Genomic DNA, 17,833 nt, shown 5'->3' on the forward strand with positions numbered 1-17,833 from the left:
ATGCGTAAAATACTCCCACCTCAAAATCTTATCTGGAGCACTGGCCACCAGGTTACATTTGCTCTTGATATCTGGAGTTCATGGTTACCAGTGAGACCGGGATTTATATGCTCAAAAGGCTCACGAGTATAGGATTCAGGAAGACAATGTGGCTCTGGAGCAACAACTGTTTTGGAGGAGGGACTGGTTGGGCTGGTCCATTCCTCTGCCCAGCGCCTTTTAGGTTTACCCCTTTTCCTAGAGAGTTTGTCTTTACATAATTGTGGACCCTCTTAACTAGTGCATTGTGGTGTTCTTCTGTGGACATAAGGTCTGTTGCTTCTACCGCCATTGATACGTTTTATTTCTTCCCGTTTTGATTAGGTGCCTGCCTGGGAACCACCATTTGTAATTCTTCCCGTCCTTCAATCAAGAGGGAGCCATATTCAGTGTCACCTTTTAAACATGGTGGTTTGCGACAAGTCTTTTTATAATGTCTCTTGCGTCGCTGAAGACTATATGTTTTCTGTGCTCTGGCTGTACAAATTATCTGCTCCATTTTGCTGCAGAACTGGACCCTTGTTAGGACGTCTGGGATCTGCTTATTTTTTCTGGTAAAATGTGTATGTACCAAGTGCAGTCAAGAACTAGTTCTGCATCTGCAGGAGGTTGTAAAAGATGGTGAAATAGGTCCATCACAAAGTCTTTCAGGTCCTGGTCAGCAACACGTTTCGGAGCTCCTCAGAGCCTAATACTTTTAAAGCAGGCTCAATTTTCCACGTCTTCTTCCAACCTGCTTACTAGTTGCTGCTCTATGCAGTCCATTCGTTCCGATAGGATCGCTTGTTCACAACGACGTGTTGTATGGGTCCAGAAGTAAGACTAACACGTAGGGCCATGGTGGTCATTAGAAACTTTTATTCAAAAGTAAAAAAGAAAACCCCATCTCTCCATTACTAAAAGGGGTTTCCCTGCCTCAACTGAAATAAATCGTGTCAGAATGTCAAAAGCAAAAGTAGCGATGTCCAATGTCAGAATCCCAGCTCTGTCCCCGACATCTAAGTTCAAAGTAAATGTTCCGTCTTTCCAGCCCAAAGGGAGTCGTACCCTTCCCCTGGACAAAAGACTATTCTTGAATCGTCAGACCTTGAAGAATTGGGGAATATCTCTCTTCCCTGGCCTTGTTCAGAATCCTCATAGTTCAACAACTGTTGGGGGAAATCCATCCCCTGGTTGTCCGCTCTCAGTCTTTTCTGTCTCTGGGTTCCTGACCCTGAGTGGTACACTTGGTTCTTTTTCACCAGGCACAATTGCACACAAAAATAAAAAGGAGCTTGGATGAGTTTCCAAACGAGTGGGTCCTTGACTCTGGTTGCCCGACCGTTTCCTCCCACCAGGCACCGTGACAAAAACTCCCCAAGCCATGATGGGTACCTGACCCTGGTTGGCAGTCCTGGCTATCTCCCACCAGGTACTGCAAAGAAGAAAATGGCACATACAGACTTGGTTTACTCACCTGGCAATTACTGCATGCACTGCTTATCAGGTTCACAGTTCTCTTTACATGGGTTTCAGGTCCCAGACTCACACTTCCGACTTTAGTTTCCCACTTTGTAGGCTTGGTTCCCTCTCCAGTCCAGTCTTCGTACATATCCAGTCAACCACTTCTCCCATCGTTGCATGGTCCCAGACCTTCCCTTTCCCAGCCTTTCAGCTCGAGCGACCACCTCCTTAGGCTTTCAGCACCTCTATGGACACCCGCAAATCTCAATGCGCGGGTGTTTGCTGCTCCGGAGATGCTGGGCTCTGTTACAGGGATCCAGTGGTGTTCAGGAGCCTCTCACTCTCTGGCAGCTCTGCAGACTTTCCCTGCGTTCCTGGCAACACGGTTTGTTCCCTGCACACTCCCCGGGTCTCTGGGATGCCTGGAGCTTCAGCCTGCATTCTTGCAGTGTTGTCCCCACGTCCTGGAGCAGCCTCCGACTCTCTCCATTCACGGCGTCCCAGTCAGCTTCCACCTTCACTTCTGGTCTGTGCTTGCTCTTGCTGTTCCACCCGGAAGGCTTGACACTTCATCAAGTCCTTCTTTACTTTTAACACAGCTTCTTTCAATCAGCTCTTGTAAACCACTAGACTACACAAAGTGATTCTGGCAAGTATTCGGGACTGCTCTGCTCCTCCTCCCTATCCCAGTACTGAGGGAGGCATGATGTTGAAACTCACGAGAGATCTTTCTAGTCACTGTACTCTCTACTTTTGCTGGGCTACAAAAGTATATGGTATAAGAAGGTAGGGGTGGAAAGGGAGGACGTGAAGGAGAGGTGGCGTTTTGTAGAGAAGGGGTGTAGGGTAAGGTGATTGGCGGGCATACCGCGTTCTTCAGATATGGTCGTCACTGGTCGATAGACTCAGCTATCGCACTCTTCTTGATACAAAACTCACCAGAAGGCTTTTCAATCAGACTACGTACCCCAAGCAGCCTACCTCACTCACTGACCTCCCGTCGAGTCACAACCCAGCTATACTTCACTTGCCACCACACACCAAAGCCAACTCTCCAAAGACTTCCATCAAGGGAGCTCTCATCAACGCTCGCTCTTTGGTAGCCCACGTTGCCGATGTCGCCGACATTATCTCCACTAACCACCTAGACTTTATCGCTATCACAGAGACATGGCTCCACCCTGCAGCTGGTCCCACTATAGCTCCAGCTACTCCGGACAACTACAACCTCATCCGAGCTGACAGAAAAAATGGAATAGGAGGAGGAATAGCAATTATTACAAAATCCACCCTAAACATTAGAGAAGTAACTAGCACAATCCTACCTTCAGCCGAACTTTTATCCATCAAACTCCCATTATCTGACACACAAACCATCCTGCTCCATATTATATAGACCCCCAGGACCCCCTCCACCTTTGAAGAGGATCTCTCTCCCCTACTCACCACCAATTTGAAACCGAGTTCCCAAATCATCATCCTGGGAGATTTCAACTTGGGACTCAATGACCCCAATGATAACCAGGTCACTTCCCTTAATGACACGATTACTCATCTAGGCTTCACCAAACACATTAATCAACCTACACATACAAAAGGAAGATCCCTGGATTGGCTTGCAGATGCCAACTGCAACCTCTCACTGACGGACATCACCCCCTGTGCTTGGACTGACCATCACCTTATTACCTTCTCTTTACCTAGATCCTCACCATCCACCGCACGACCCACTAAGCTACCTCAAATAATCTCCAGAAATAACCGCAACATCACTATAGAGAACCTCAAACCTCTTCTCGCACCCATCAGTAAAGTTAACTTACCAACGCTAAATAACAACCCTGCAGCCATAGTAGACCTATATAACAATACCTTAGAACTAACCCTAACCAGATTGCTCCCCTCAAACAACGTAAAGCCAAACCTATTGCCCATTCCAACAAATGGTGCTCAGCAGAACTAAAAGCTTTCCGCAATATTAAAAGAACTGCAGAAACTAGCTGGAGAAAAGCCCCTTCTCTCTCCACGAAAGACATTCACGTCAGCTGCCTCACCGACAAATGCTAAAAAAGAGATCTACAACTTGAGAATACAAAATGCCAAATCCGGCACTAAAGAACTCTTTTCGATACTAAAAGAACTTGAATCACCACTGCCTCCTACAGAGGACTGTATCAAAGACAAGGCCTGGTGTAACAATATCCAGCTCGCCCTCGCTAACAATATTGCCCTCCTACAAACTAAGATAGAAGCAAAAAAAGCTAGCCTTGCCTCCAAGCAGAACCCCAGCAGCAAAATTAACCACACCACCCCCAACTGTCCCTCCTTGCACTTCTCACCAGTCTCAGAAGAGGAAGTAATCAAGATAATCGCTAGTCTCAAACCATCCAACTGCAAAGGTGACATTTGCCCCGCATCTGTCATCAAAGACGGGGCTAATGATCTAGCCCCTCTCATCACCTCTCCGATCAACTCCTCCTTCAAAAACTCAGTGGTCCCCAACAACCTTAAAGAAGCGTGGGTCCTACCCCTGCTCAAAAAACCTAACCTAGATCCCAACATCCCCACTGATTACAGGCCCATCACCACAGTCCAATTTCCTCTCAAAATCTTGGATAGGGTAGCCTATCTCCAAATACAACAACATTTGGAAGACAACCTTCTAGGCCTGCGGCAATCCGGCTTTAGACCAAGGCACGGGACGGAAACGGCCCTCTTGGATCTAAAAATCCAAATGGATGATGCCAAAGACAAGGGCAAACTGGCCATCTTGCTCTTGTTGGATCTCTCTGCTGCCTTTGATCTGTTTGACCACCAGATCCTTACTCAACCCCTCTCCTCGGCTGCTGCATTCTCTCAGAATGCCACGAAGTGGATCCAGTCATTTCTGTCTGACAGGTCGACTACAGTCTTCGCCCCCACTGCGGCTGCTGACCCTATCCCAATCACATGTGGAGTGCCCCAAGGCTCCTGCATTTCTCCCACTCTTTACAACATCTTCGCGAAGCTCCCATTTGACCGTCTTGACGATCTGGGTGTCAGTTACACTAATTATGCTGACGATACCCAGGTCCTCATCACACTCACTGGCAGCTATGAAGAAGATTTTGCTAAACTTAATGACATCTACCTAGAAATCCAAGCCTGGATGGCTACACACAGTCTTTGCCTAAACGACGATAAGACGGAATTGCTTATCGTAGGCTCCCAGGCTTGCCTCAATAAACTGGACCAAAGGTACCAATCCTTTACCATTGATGGCAACATCATAAAAGTATCCAAAGAGGTCAAAACTCTAGGTGTATACCTCGATTCTACCTTGTCTCTAAAGAAACAAATAAACTACCATCTCTACTACCTCTTACACCAATAAATTGATCAATGCCTGCAGGCCTTTTCTCTCCACCTCTAGTTGCCTCACCCTTTCTAGAGCGCTGATATTGTCTAAATTAGACTATTGTAACACACTCTACTTAAGCACTATCACTAAAAACTTGAACATGCTCCAGATCCTGCAAAATAATGCACCAAGATGTGCCCTCAACCTCCCGCGCAAGGCACACATATCCACGGTTAGCAAAGAAGTCCACTGGCTCCCGATCCGCGACAGAATTAAGCCAAGAACCCTGGTCATCACCCACAAGTGCTTGTCACGTACTGCCCCACGCTACCTTTCAGACAAATTCTCTAGACACCGCCCCATTAGAGCCACCAGAACTCCTTACCTGCACCAACTAAAGATCACCAACTATAACCTAAAAACAGCAGGAGGCTCCAGTTTCCCAGTGCTCGCAGCACAATATTGGAACACCCTCCCTCCTACAATTAGATCGGTATCCGCATTCTGGCCTTTCAGAGCTATGGTTAAATCAGGGTACTAGCCTAGACTTCTTGACTCTCACTGACTCGACCGGCCAGCCGCCGATTTCTATCTGCAATATAATTGTAATGCAATCAGCAATGCTTACCCTATCTACAGCCTATTCAGGACCAATCTGTAACTCGGTCCTCATTCGCCACTGCAACTATCTTGTGCCTACTTTCTGTACATACTCTTCTCAATATAGTCTACTTTATGTAAACATTCAGACCCTGAACCAATGTATGCTCTGTCTGTTGTATTATGATGTTTTGTATGCTCGGTATGTTGTATTATGATGTCTTGTAACGATTTGTAACTCTGCTGTGCACATGATTATGCGCCCAGTTACCTGAGGGTTCGGACGCGCTTTATAAATAAACAAACCAACCGGACCCAAATGGGGTTTTCCCTGCCATGAGATAGACCTGCTGAGTACCACCCCCCGGGGGGTTATAGGGTAGCAGCCTCACCACCCCGGCCTCATGGAAGGGGCTCCCCTTCAGAAGCAGGTATGACATCCTACGATTCGTCAGTGTGCTCTGCTTCTTCCAGGTAGAACCTCTACTGCTTTGATGTGCATATTGCTTATTTAGTTCAGCTACAGATGCCATCAGTTTCCCAGTGCTGCAGTTTCTAGCCTCAGCTCCAAGCGCATGGACTGTAAATTCGCTCCGATTGCAGGGCGTGTTCTTGAGAAGCTTGTGGGGAAGCAGGAGCATGGACTTCAACGCAGGTCTGCTGCAGCTGCTTCATGGTCACTGGTTCTTGCGTTTGCCGCATCATGGTGTTCGCGAGTCCGAGCTCTTCCATTTCGAGGAGTCTGCTTCTATAATCTCGGGAGGATCGCTCAGGATGAATGTGCTCGCCTTGAAAGCAAGAGGACACGGAGCACCACAGGTTCGATCCAGTGGTCCGCACTTCGAGACCTCTGGGTATAAAGCGCATTATAAATAACCTATCATATTATGTGCAGCATTTACTATACTTTACAGTAGTTGTTGGTGTTAGGAAATATTTTCTTTTTTCAAGTGTCCCTCCATAGTTTGAAATGGAGCCCTTTTATTATTGCTCAGTTTTTAGTCCTCTCCTGGGTTTTTGAATGGAAGTAAATCATTCAACTTCACTTTCCTTGCCTTTTGCTCATATGTTATGGGGAAACCGATCAGTTCATCAAACTATCAGTCCTTGGAAACTTTGTTTTCCATTTTAATTCTTGTATTCTAAAATTGCTCACAGCACCCTGCAGTGCAGTGTAAAATAGCTTTTTTACACATGGGAGTTTTGGTTACTTTTATATGTGCCTAAAGACAAGCTAGTGGCAGCAGTTACATGTGTATAGTGTTTGCATTCTTTTTGGTGTGCACATTAGTGCGTCACAAGATTATTTGCAGTTTATTTTGTCCAAAAGGAGGTTAGTCCTTCATGCCTTCTCAGGTCAAAAGTCCTTATAAGGTCATGCACTTGCCCTGTATGGAAAACTGCTGCTTTCGCAGGCTTTGGAGTCTTTGTGTGGCGCCCAGGAAAGGAGCAGGGACTTCTCCCAGTCCACATCACTGGTTCTAGAAAGTCTGCTACTGGGGCAGAGGTGACATCAGTAGTTGGCCCCAATTGGACAACTACTAGCTATTTGAATGGTGTAGATCCTTAACACTGGTAGGATTCAAGCCCATAACCTTGGTGGTGGTCAGCTTGTCCACAAGTTATCTTTGCCCTGAATTTCAGCTTCCTAACTTCAAGGAAAGCTGTCCTGGAGCAGCTAATGCGACTAGAAGGATGCCTGTTGTCGCCTGCAAATGGTGACGTCGCTGAAACTCACCTTCCTCCATCCGGTTGTGTCCCACGGAGGCCTGTATCATTGGATTCCGCGTTTCCTCCTCAGCAGGGATTTCATCATGCAGTTGCACACGACCAAATAATCCTCACTCCTGGGCACCTCTCACCAGAACAAAGGGCGGAAGATCAAGCCCCGAGACGATACATAATGACATCTGGGAAAATCTGAGTCAGTGGGGGTAAGTAAGCATCTGTGTGCAAGTCTCCCCTTCCCACCCCGGTCCACCATATGATAAAATTGGGAACAAGTCCCTTTGTCTCTAGTCTCCCCCCTCCACTCAACTTAGGTCATCAAACTTGGGTCGGGTAGCCTGCCCGTCGGTTAGCTTCCTGTGGGTTTTCCAAGAACTGCATGCTGTATTTAGGACCCAGAGGCATAAGCAGCATGCGCTAATGGTGGAAGCTCAATAGTGCCAGATGCTCATTGTTTAATATCCCGAGACGTTGCCATCTGTAGCGGCTCTTCCCTGGCCGCCTCACTGAGAGCTTTGAGGGCTCTCCTGGCACTCGTCCCTCACAGCTAGGACACATGACTGCGGCAGGCTTTTGAGGCACCATCACAGAGGGCCAACCAGAGCGCCTTGTTACCTCCTACCTTGCTCAGAGTCTAGTTTTCCTTGCAGGCGTTGCCCCAGGTGTTTACCGAGGCCTGGGCTGGCATAGCTTTTATCACACTCGTTTGGGGCAAACCTAAGAGGGTTCGAGCGGTGGAGCAGCCCATCAAGCACCATTTTCACTGGAGCCATGTCTTCATGGCTCTCCGCTTGGCCACCCCTTACCCTACCATCACTTATTCTTTAAAGTGAACTACCAAATAAATGTATTACAAAGAAAAAAAACATTTTTAATTCCAACTATGCTCAATTCGACATACAACCAATCAGAGAATTAAACCAAAGCAAACTCATAACCACATCTACAGGTTGCCATAGTGAAAGGTTGCAGATGTTCACATGTTATTCCATGAAATTGAAAGTACAATAAAAACCTCTAGAACAATGTACAAGATATATTCCCATATAATCTTCATACCAGCTATATAGATATAGATATATCGCCATTTGGTTTTGCAGTGTTTCACGTGCCATCTACAGGTCATTTGTAGCAAATGCTCATCATTGCACTGTGCTGGTCTTACTTTTTTGTTTTCTAATTATTTTCAAAGAGAGTTGAGTGTGTCCTTTTAATTTATTACTTTTGCAATAAACTCTATACATGTTAATTTCACTAACTGAACACCAACTTAATAAAATTGTCACATGAATATCATATTTCTATGCTTTCTCTGATTTACAGTATGTGTTTAGATGCGACAATGGCCACCACTGCAAATCAGAGTAAACATACAAATATAATATTCATGTGAGAATTTAAATTCAAAGATAAGTGGAAAATTTGGTGCTCAATTAATTAGTGAAATTAACATGATCACGTTTTACCTTTGCGGCAAACAATAATATTTGTTAATCTTTTTCGGCAGAATATGAAATAAAAAATCTGAGAATTGACATCCCGGGCAAAGCCGGGTACTTAGGCTAGTACACAATAAATGTCATGTTGGAGTTCTAGCCCCATGATATGATATGATATGATATGGTATTTGTAACGCGCCTATACACAAGTGTTTCAAGGCGCGACGAGGCAGGGAGGGAGGGAAACAAGGGGAAGACAGACAAACGATCCTACTAGGCCAGGTGTCATTCAGATCGCGCAAGTGCAGAGGTAAGGGGAAAAGGAGAAAGTGCAAGGAGAGGAGGTGGGGGGGAAGTGCAGTACAAGGTAAGTAGTGTAATAAAATAATAAATAATAAATAAAAAGGGCCCGCTGGTGGCAAGTGCGAGGTAAGTGCAGAGCAAGTGCTGGGAAGGGGGGCTGTAGGGATACAGTGACAGTCCCACAGTGCAGGGGGAGCCAGGGAGGCAGTGCAAGTCGAGAGTGGCTGGGCCCTGGACCGAGGTCGCTGAGAGTGGCCCAGATGCAGGTTTAGTGCAGAATTCAGTGGGGAGTTAAGCAGGTTTAGCAGGGGAGAGGGAGAGAGAAGGCAGAAGCGAAGAGGAAGGTTTTGAGGTACTTCCGGAACCGGAGATGGTTCTCCTCAAGTTTCAGGGAGGCAGGAAGGCTGTTCCAGAGGGAGGCCCCTGCTGCGGAGAGAGATCTACCCCCAGCTCGTTGCTTCGAGAAGCGGCTGACCATGAGGGAGTTGGAGACGGATGAGCGAAGGGCTCGTGAAGGAAGATATTTAGGAAGAGAGAGTTGAAGGTATTTAGGCCCCAGGCCCCAGAAGGCCTTGTGGACAATGCAGAGGGTTTTGAACTTAATCCTCGCAGCCACTGGGAGCCAGTGAAGAGATTTCAGTCCTGGAGAGATACGGTCCCTGGGCTTGAGGCCAAGGACAAGTCTCGCAGTTCTGTTCTGGATAAGTTGCAGAGGGCGGAGAGTGGAGGCAGGCAGATTAAGATAGAGGCTGTTACAATAGTCCAGCCTAGAGAGAACCAGGGCTCGGGAGACAGTGAGCTTCTGGGGGAAGGAGAGGAAGGGAAGAATACCTCTGAGGAGGTGCAGCTGGTAGTGTGACTTCTTAGAGACGTCAGATATATGAGGAGAGAAGGAGAGTGTGGAGTCGAAGATGACCCCGAGGTTTTTAGCCTTGCAGGTAGGGGCGGGAAGGGGGCCAAGGGAGGCCGGCCAGAGAGCTGCAGGGAAGGAGGGAGTGGGTGTGCCGATGAGTAGAATCTCAGTCTTACTGGCGTTAAGGCAGAGGTCATTGGCCTTTCCTGCAACTTCTATGCTCCCTAGATGTGCAGCTTTTAAAAAAGGGGTCATGTTCTCAGCTCGTAGAAGCCATCAAAGGAGAGAGTGCACACTTTTGTGCACCATCTCCCTTATGCAATCCCAATCAATCAAATATCGTTAAGGCATTATGTGGCACAAAAACAGATGTCCCAAAAGGAGGACATTTACTAAACAAAAATTCATGCAAATGCAACTCAAGGGCCCCCGTGACTGCTTTAATGCTTGCTTTATAACCGTGATTAGTCGCGTGAGATTTTGAGGTTATGTTTTCGTTCTACAATTACGTTTTTTGGATAATTTCCTGTCATCCATATATAAGAATATGATCCTATTCTTCAGATGGTCGCTGTGAGTATCATCGGGGCCAGAAATATCATCAAGGAGGCTAGAGTGTCACTTTTCTTAACAATAGGATTTTGGTGAACTAACACCAGCAGTATGCCTTTATTCTGCGGCAAACCCCCTGTGGTGTACAGAGAATAATGGGGAACCTCCAACAGTGGATACCAAATGTATGTTCTTTCCTTTTATAGAGAGAAGTGCAGCATTTGCAGTACAGCAGCTTCTAAAAGCCAAGTCAGACTCTAGAGCATGCTGGCTGGGATCTTCACAGAAGGTGTTCTTGCTTAAGAATTTATGGCCAGCTTCCACTAATGCCGTGCTCAATTTGATTTGATTTTGATTTGCTTGTTTGTAATGCGTCGGTAGCCCGCAGGCATCAGGGCGCAGAGAGACAGATTCATGTTAGGCAAGAGATAGATGGACAGCTAGGAGGTGGCACGTTATTTGAAGAGATAGGTCTTCAAATTTTTCCTGAAAATTAACAGATTTGGCTCTGCTTTCAGAGTAACTGGAAGATTGTTCCACTGCTGAGCAGCGCGGACCGGAAAAGATTTCCCAGCACCAGTAGTTTGGGTGCCTGAGGTATCTGTAACTTGCCTAGTGATAGGGATCTTAGAGCCCTATTAGGGATATATCGTGTAAACTTGGCTCTAAGATAAGATGGAGCCACTCCATATAAACATCTGTGAACCAGCGTCGTGGATTTGAAGAGGATTCTATCCTCTACTCTGAGCCAGCCGAGGGATCTTCTGGCCTCTGTCACATGGCTTCTTCTATAGATCCCTTTTATGATCCAAACTGCATTGTTCTCCATTATCTGGACCTGCTACCTTCTTTGAAATGTTTGCAAGGAACTTGGGGTTGGTCACCCTGAGTTGGCTGGGGGCAACCAGACGTGGACTCCCTGCTCACTGTGCTCAGAGAGAGACAAAGCTTCACCTCACTGATGAGGCCCAACAAGGCTGAAACACGTGTATGGGGTTGCTTTTGGTACTCTTGTTCAGAGAGGAATTGCATTGCATTTCGGTGCTGGACTGCCCATGTGGGCGGGACAAAGACTGATATGCAAATGGATATTTCCCATCTGTGAAAGGTACAGTGAGCAAAAAGCGTGTGCTGCAAACTCTCATCTCAGAACAGGTTATCATGCCATGTTCTTTCTGGAGAGGAGCGCCTGCTACCTTCTTTGAAATGTTCTCCATTATCTGGCATTTATTAATGCATTCTTTAGATGCTCCCAGCAGCAGTGAGTTGCCGTAGTCAAGGCGTGCCAGTATAATGGCCCTGGCTATTGTGGTCGCATTATTTTCTGTTAGTAAAGGGCGTATGGCTCTCAGTAGCCTGATTTTTATGAAGGTAGTTGGTGGATTATGTTCCCAGGGACGCCTCCAGCATCATCCCGAGTGTTTTCACATTGGGGACCACCTTAATGCATGAGTCTTTCATAGTAAATTCTTCGAACTCATCATCAAGCTTACCCCTCGCTTGACTGGAACCGAAAATCATGAGTTTGTTTTTTTTTGCTATTCAAGCACATGCAATTGTCTTCCATCCATTTGTCTACCAGGTTGTAGACGGTTGTAATCTGTTCCTTATCTATTTGATAATCCTCCAATTCAAACACCAGCTGTGTATCATGGGCGTAGTTAGTAAAATGAACGCTGATGGATTCTAGGAGTACACATAGATATTTCATGAATAGGTTGGAGAAGAGTAGAGATACTGGCTCCCTGCGGTACACCTGCGCTTATAGGAGTAGATGTTGAGAACTTCTCTTCCCCGTGTATTCTGGCTACACGGTCTGTGAGAATGAAAAACTATGCAAAAATCAGGGACCGCTTTTTCTTACAAATGGAAGTACATTTTCTTATATTACCTAAGTGTATTAAATTATGCTGGTTAATTAGACTAAAATAACATTTTCAACAACAATTTGCAGAGATCCAAACAATTTCAATAATTACTTACTTCAACTTGGAAACCCAGAATAAAGGCCTTTACAAAATCTGCAGCTTTTGTTAAAGCACCCACATCGGTTGTTTCTTTACAGGTCTGCAAATATAAACAAAATAATTATAAATCTTGAATACCTACTTCTAATTTAGGAAAAATCAAGTTGTGTGCACAGTCTCCTTTTGGTTAATGGCTTTTCACGTGTGTACACACAAATTGTGACAGTGTGAGAAGAATGTTTTCCGTAGAATGCTGCACACAAGGGACAAAACCTACAGAAGAGAAAGAAGCCACACATGATTTCTGACAAAGTGCACTTACAATGGCTACATTCCAAAATATAACTATTAAACCCATTTTATAAAAGATAAAAATAAGAAAAAAGAAGAAAAGAAAAAATGAGTCCAGTTAACACTGGATACGCTGCATTACAGATGGAACTTTCTAGATCAACGTACATCATCCACCAAAATGACAACCATGGATGCAGGTCTTCTATTCAAGCACATATATTCAAGTATATATTTGTTAGAGCTCTTGATTGCCCAATTTTCTATTGGTGCTTAGGGTTTAGATGGTGGTGAGCTGGGCTGATTACGGATGTCCTCAATTTTTTCTAAAATTGTTAGTTTGCCTCCTAAAGTCGCTTCCACAGCAAGGAGGCGGTGTGACAGAACATAGACGGGACGGCACTAATTATTTTCCTCCTCGTTTGCTAGACCTCAGCAAACCCAGAACACATCCATCCAGTACAAATGGTACTGTTAAGTTCCCAAACAAAGACCCATGTCATTCCCAATTACAACTTAATAGGCATTAATTCTGTTTGCTCTTTGACACTCATGGCGTTAGGAACCGTTTTGCAACAACTCCTCCCAACCTTGTTGATTTCAATAGAGCCCACCCAGCTTACCTGCGTAGGCCTCCGGTGATTTGGCCAAAGGTGGAGTGTGGGGGGGCGAGTTTTAGGCTGTGAGGCAGTTCAATTTAGTTTGGGGTGCACTGGCCAGCCTCCATGGCTACCAGTGTAGGGAATGAGCATGTTTTTGAACCATGGTTTTATAGTGCAACAGAAGCTGCCGTCAATATCCCGCTTAGTTTTGTGAGGTGCACGAAACAAGCTAGTGGCAGCTCAATGTTTTAAAAAAATATTTTTCCAGATGAACATCCGTGCCGCTTTGTTTTCCTCACTGCAATAAATGCCTCGAGTACCACATATCCAAAATGGCTATTCATCAGGGTTCGAGCCCTGTTCTTGGTGTCCTCTTTAATGGTTGTCTGCCTCCTCCTGTGAAGGAATCATGAAGCAAGACACAGACAAGATTCAAAGTTCAAACAAAATTGTTGTATTAACTTAAAATGTCAGGATGGCTGAAGGCCTAACTTGCCATATACTAAGGTGGGATTTCCCTACCAAAAGAAACTAAGGAAAATTCGAGTCAGAAAGTTAAACTTAAAAGTATGCGTGTCCAAAACCTATTGCCCCCCAACTAAAAGACACAATGTGTTGGGATATCAGCAATAAAAGAAATATTGTTCAAAATAAAGTTCAGAGCTTCTCCAAGCTCCTGGCTTACTTTTCAGCTCCCTTTCCCCAAGTTCAAGACAGTTACACAAATCCTCAGGTTTCCCTTCCCAAGTTCACGATAGTCAACTTGTACTGGTTCTCAATCGTTCAATGTCCAAAAACCGTTCCAAATCAACTTTACACTCCTTCTGTTTTCTTCATAGTTCAAGCAGATTGATTTCTCTCGTTTCACTTCAGCAACCTCTGACTTTCACAATTGGAGTTTCCCCCGGTATAGGCGCAGTTGTCGGACCACACAGTCCACCCATTACAGGTTGTGCAACCATTAACCCTAGGCTCTCTAGCCCACACAGGTTCTTCTGTATCTGTACCTACACTCACTTGGCTTCACATAAGACTCTTGGATTAACCCACACAGTTTCTTCCTTTGCCAGTCTTTGCTTTGGCCTTGCCTCAATATATTTTCACATATAGTTCACTTTGTGGCAATTTTGGTCCTTCGCCAGGCTCTCTTGCAATCTTCCATACTTGCTTCCATTTGTGTTTCCTACGACTCAGGCTTACTTTTCAAATAGGCAGTATATGAATTTCACACACACTTGTCATCGGGTCATAGTTTTGCCAAAAGCTTTCATTCAGTTTGGTATTCAATATCTGTGAATTATTAATCTGCCGCTTGCAAGTAATGATGTCTTTAGTTCTCTCTCAACCTGTTGCTGTGGGTTTATTTCAACTTGCTCATACTTTTCATTCATCCAGCAGTTCATTTTGGTTTCCCCACAGCATCCAGAAGCGCCCCGGTTCTAGTGATCTTCCCTCTCGACTCACTAGTCCCTGGCATCGTCTCTGGGCAGCTTTACTTCCGTTTCGGCTCTGCCGACATGTGTTCCTTCAACCACGAGCCTCGCTCGCACTTCAGTTTCTCAGTCTCCCGCCGGCAGCTCTGCTCTCCCTCCGCGGATGACGGTCACTTGGCTTCCTTCTGCATCCGCAACTCTGGCGGTGAACCTCTTCCCAATGAGGCTCCCACATCTGTGGCCTTCTCGCGACCCACCTGGCTCTTGGCTCCACAGCTTCCTGGGGTCATATGCCAGCGTTCGGGCTCTCCTGCAGGACCCACCTCGGCTGCCTCCTCGCACACAAGGTTCCCTGCTGGTCCCTTTGCTGCTGGTATCCTCCCTTTTTATACACCTACAACCAGTTTGCAGGTATGAGCACCAAATTGTAATTGCCTGGCTGCATTTAGTGGAACACTCGAGACATGCCTGACCTTTAAAACACTCCACAGGTCTCTTCCTCGTCTCAGTACTATAGTGGGCTGAATGCGGGGAAATAAGGGCAAGAGGTTTTACAACAGCTAGGAGAAGGTGAGGGTGATTCTCAATAGAGACAGGGGGATACCATGTCTTGCCTGTGGAGATCTTCTCCCCAATCCCAAATGAAACTCCACACAGGTGATCCTCCCTCGCTTCTCCACTGCCAGGGTCAGGAGACAAAAGCGATGGCCTTTCCCTGGCTGCCCTAGAAGAGGATACAAGGGGAGTGTTAGGGCAGTTTTTCTGAAGTCCAGCTAAGGGTGTAGTAAAACCATTCATCTGAGACAGTACAAGACTCCACTCCTAGTATATGGCTGTACCAACTGTGTCTAGGAGGGAGAGAGGTGTAGGAAGGTAGTATACCAAGGGTTCCAAAGAAACACATAGAACCAGAAGTATTATTAAAAAAGTAAAGGTTTATTTTAAATGCAGTTAGGCAAAGTTAAATCTTGGGTTAAGTACTTTGTCGTAGAGTCATAAACACATTATAAAAACACGCTTGAAGGTACACAGACCAAAGTAGACACCTTGTTCAGAAAACGAACAGTATTTCTAAGCAAGTCAAACCTTATCAAACACACAAGTATAGGCCACACCTATTCATGGGGGAGTAAAACCATAAATTACTTTCTGGTTACTTTCAGTAATAAAAGGTAGTAGACCCTAGCAGTAGTGCAGTGACTCACTTGGTAAACTAACCTGCAAGTATACTTTTCTGAATAGTGGAACACTCATTCAAGGAACCGTAGAAAACTCTAACCACATTCAGGATAACGCAGTTATACTAGGTGAGTAAGACCTTTCGGTGCAATATACAATTACAGTTGCTTTTCAGCTCAGTGGCACACTGACTAAGGAAATCAATAACTGTATACTAATTTAGGATTGCAAGGTCAGCAACAACTACAGAACACTTTTAGAATGGCACAGCTATTCTAGGCAGGTAAAACCCAATGTTGTAATATACGATTACAGTTGTGTTTCAGGTTCGTGACACACAGACTAATGTAAGCAATAACGTTCTAACTTATTTTAGGATGGCCCAAGGCAGAACAAGGTAAGTAAACCCCATATACCTTTTAAAAGGAGCCATCAGCAACTTGAAGGTAGATATAAACCTAAGACTGTTAGCATCTGTATAAAACAGACCACGGAAAGCAAAACCCAATGTTACACTTTAAGAACGACAATGTTATTCCAGGTAGGTAAAACCAAAAGGCAGACTTCGTTTAGACCTGCTATACAGCAGGTCAGGGGAAGCAAGGCCCAGTTTATTTATTCATTTGTAAAGAGCACCTAACCCGGACGTATTGGTCGTCATGACTGAATCGCATGAACCATTCGGTCTAAAAATGCTACCACCAAAGATTCGAACATCAAAAGTTCGATCCTTTGGTGGTAGCATTGTTAAATTAAAATATGTTTTAAAACATTTTTAAAAAGAGGGGTAGCGGGGGGTGTCCCCCGCATTGCCCCGCTCATTATACTTTATAGTCTAGTGAGCGGGGGTTGCCGGGGACACCCCAACAGACTTCCGTTAAAAAAAAATTCAATAAAAAAATAAAAATCACCCTGCGGCGCCGGTTCCCGATCACGGAAGTGAGGAACTGGCGCCACAGAGACCCAGCGTAAAGAAGAAGGTAAGTGGGGTTTGTTTATGTTGGGGGTGTGGGTGGGGTGTGTGTTATGGGTGTGTTGTAGGTGTGATTATGTATGTGTGTTCGCATGAGAAAGGTGCAAACTTTTGGTAGTTCGCACCTTTCTCATGCGAACGTTCCGGCCGTGGCAAATTCAGCCGCGGTCAGATCACTTAGAACCAACCCGGAGGCATCTGGGCAATGGTTTACATACAGAAGTAGAGATATGTAAGTAGCTGGCTTGATAGCCTCATGCAGTGTAGGTCTTGAGTGAATAGCCAGGTTCTGAGACCCTTGCGGAGAGACCAGAAAGAGGCTTTGGATCTTAGGGAGAGTGGAAGGGCATTCCAGTGTGTGGCTGCTACCACCGGGAAGCTGCAGCCTCCTGCTTTCTGTTGCTTGAATCTGGGAATGGTGAGTAGGTGCGAAAAGGCAGTGTGTGGGCCAGTTGGTTAACTTGCACACTAATATTAGTGAAGCCAACAGCATTGCTTTTGGGAACGAGGCATAACGAATACACAGGTGAGTATAACAACCTTACATATACTGCCTGTTAGGCAAGGTTTGTATGCAGTACAGTTAGGGTGCACCACGACAACTCTGACTACAGGCAATAGGAAACCCAAACTTTGGTATAAGCTTGTACTACAGTTTGGGAGCGTGTTGAGCAGCCAGGCTTATCTCAAGAGGATCAATGTGAGCTTTAGGGGAGTTACACAGAGATTCAGTGACATATTCAAATAAACACTTACACACAAGGTTTCTTGGATAAACAATTAATGTATTAGTCAGTTAGGAGTAAGCCTTCTTCAGAATGGGCAACATAAAAAGCAACAAATATACTTCAATACCTATACACTCTTAGTTTCTAAATCAGTAAGGACCCTTTTGGGATGGCCCACAGACACAACCTACACCCTCCGGTGACTTCAATAGCTAGGGTGCTGGGAACATTAATATCTTATGTTTGGCATTTAGAATACTGTTAGGAGTTGGTAAAAGGAAAGGGTTATTAGACCAAACAAGAGACCACAAATCTTAAGCAAAGACTTTTTGATTCCCCTAGGCAGAGTCATTCAGTGTAGTA

General features: G+C 45.4%; 1 protein-coding gene across 1 annotated transcript in view; it reads right to left on the bottom strand.

The window, feature by feature from the left end:
• PNO1 (partner of NOB1 homolog) overlaps positions 1–17,833 on the bottom strand; it is a 269,091-nt gene that overhangs the window by 160,465 nt on the left and 90,793 nt on the right. Inside the window, exon 3 of the mRNA XM_069608144.1 lies at positions 12,281–12,364. Within this exon, the coding sequence (XP_069464245.1) occupies positions 12,281–12,364 (84 nt within the window). The remainder of the gene's footprint in view (positions 1–12,280; positions 12,365–17,833) is intronic.

The sequence above is a fragment of the Ambystoma mexicanum genome, chromosome 4q, assembly GCF_040938575.1.
Source record: "Ambystoma mexicanum isolate Mex_15411 chromosome 4q, UKY_AmexF1_1, whole genome shotgun sequence".
Lineage (NCBI taxonomy): Eukaryota > Metazoa > Chordata > Amphibia > Caudata > Ambystomatidae > Ambystoma > Ambystoma mexicanum.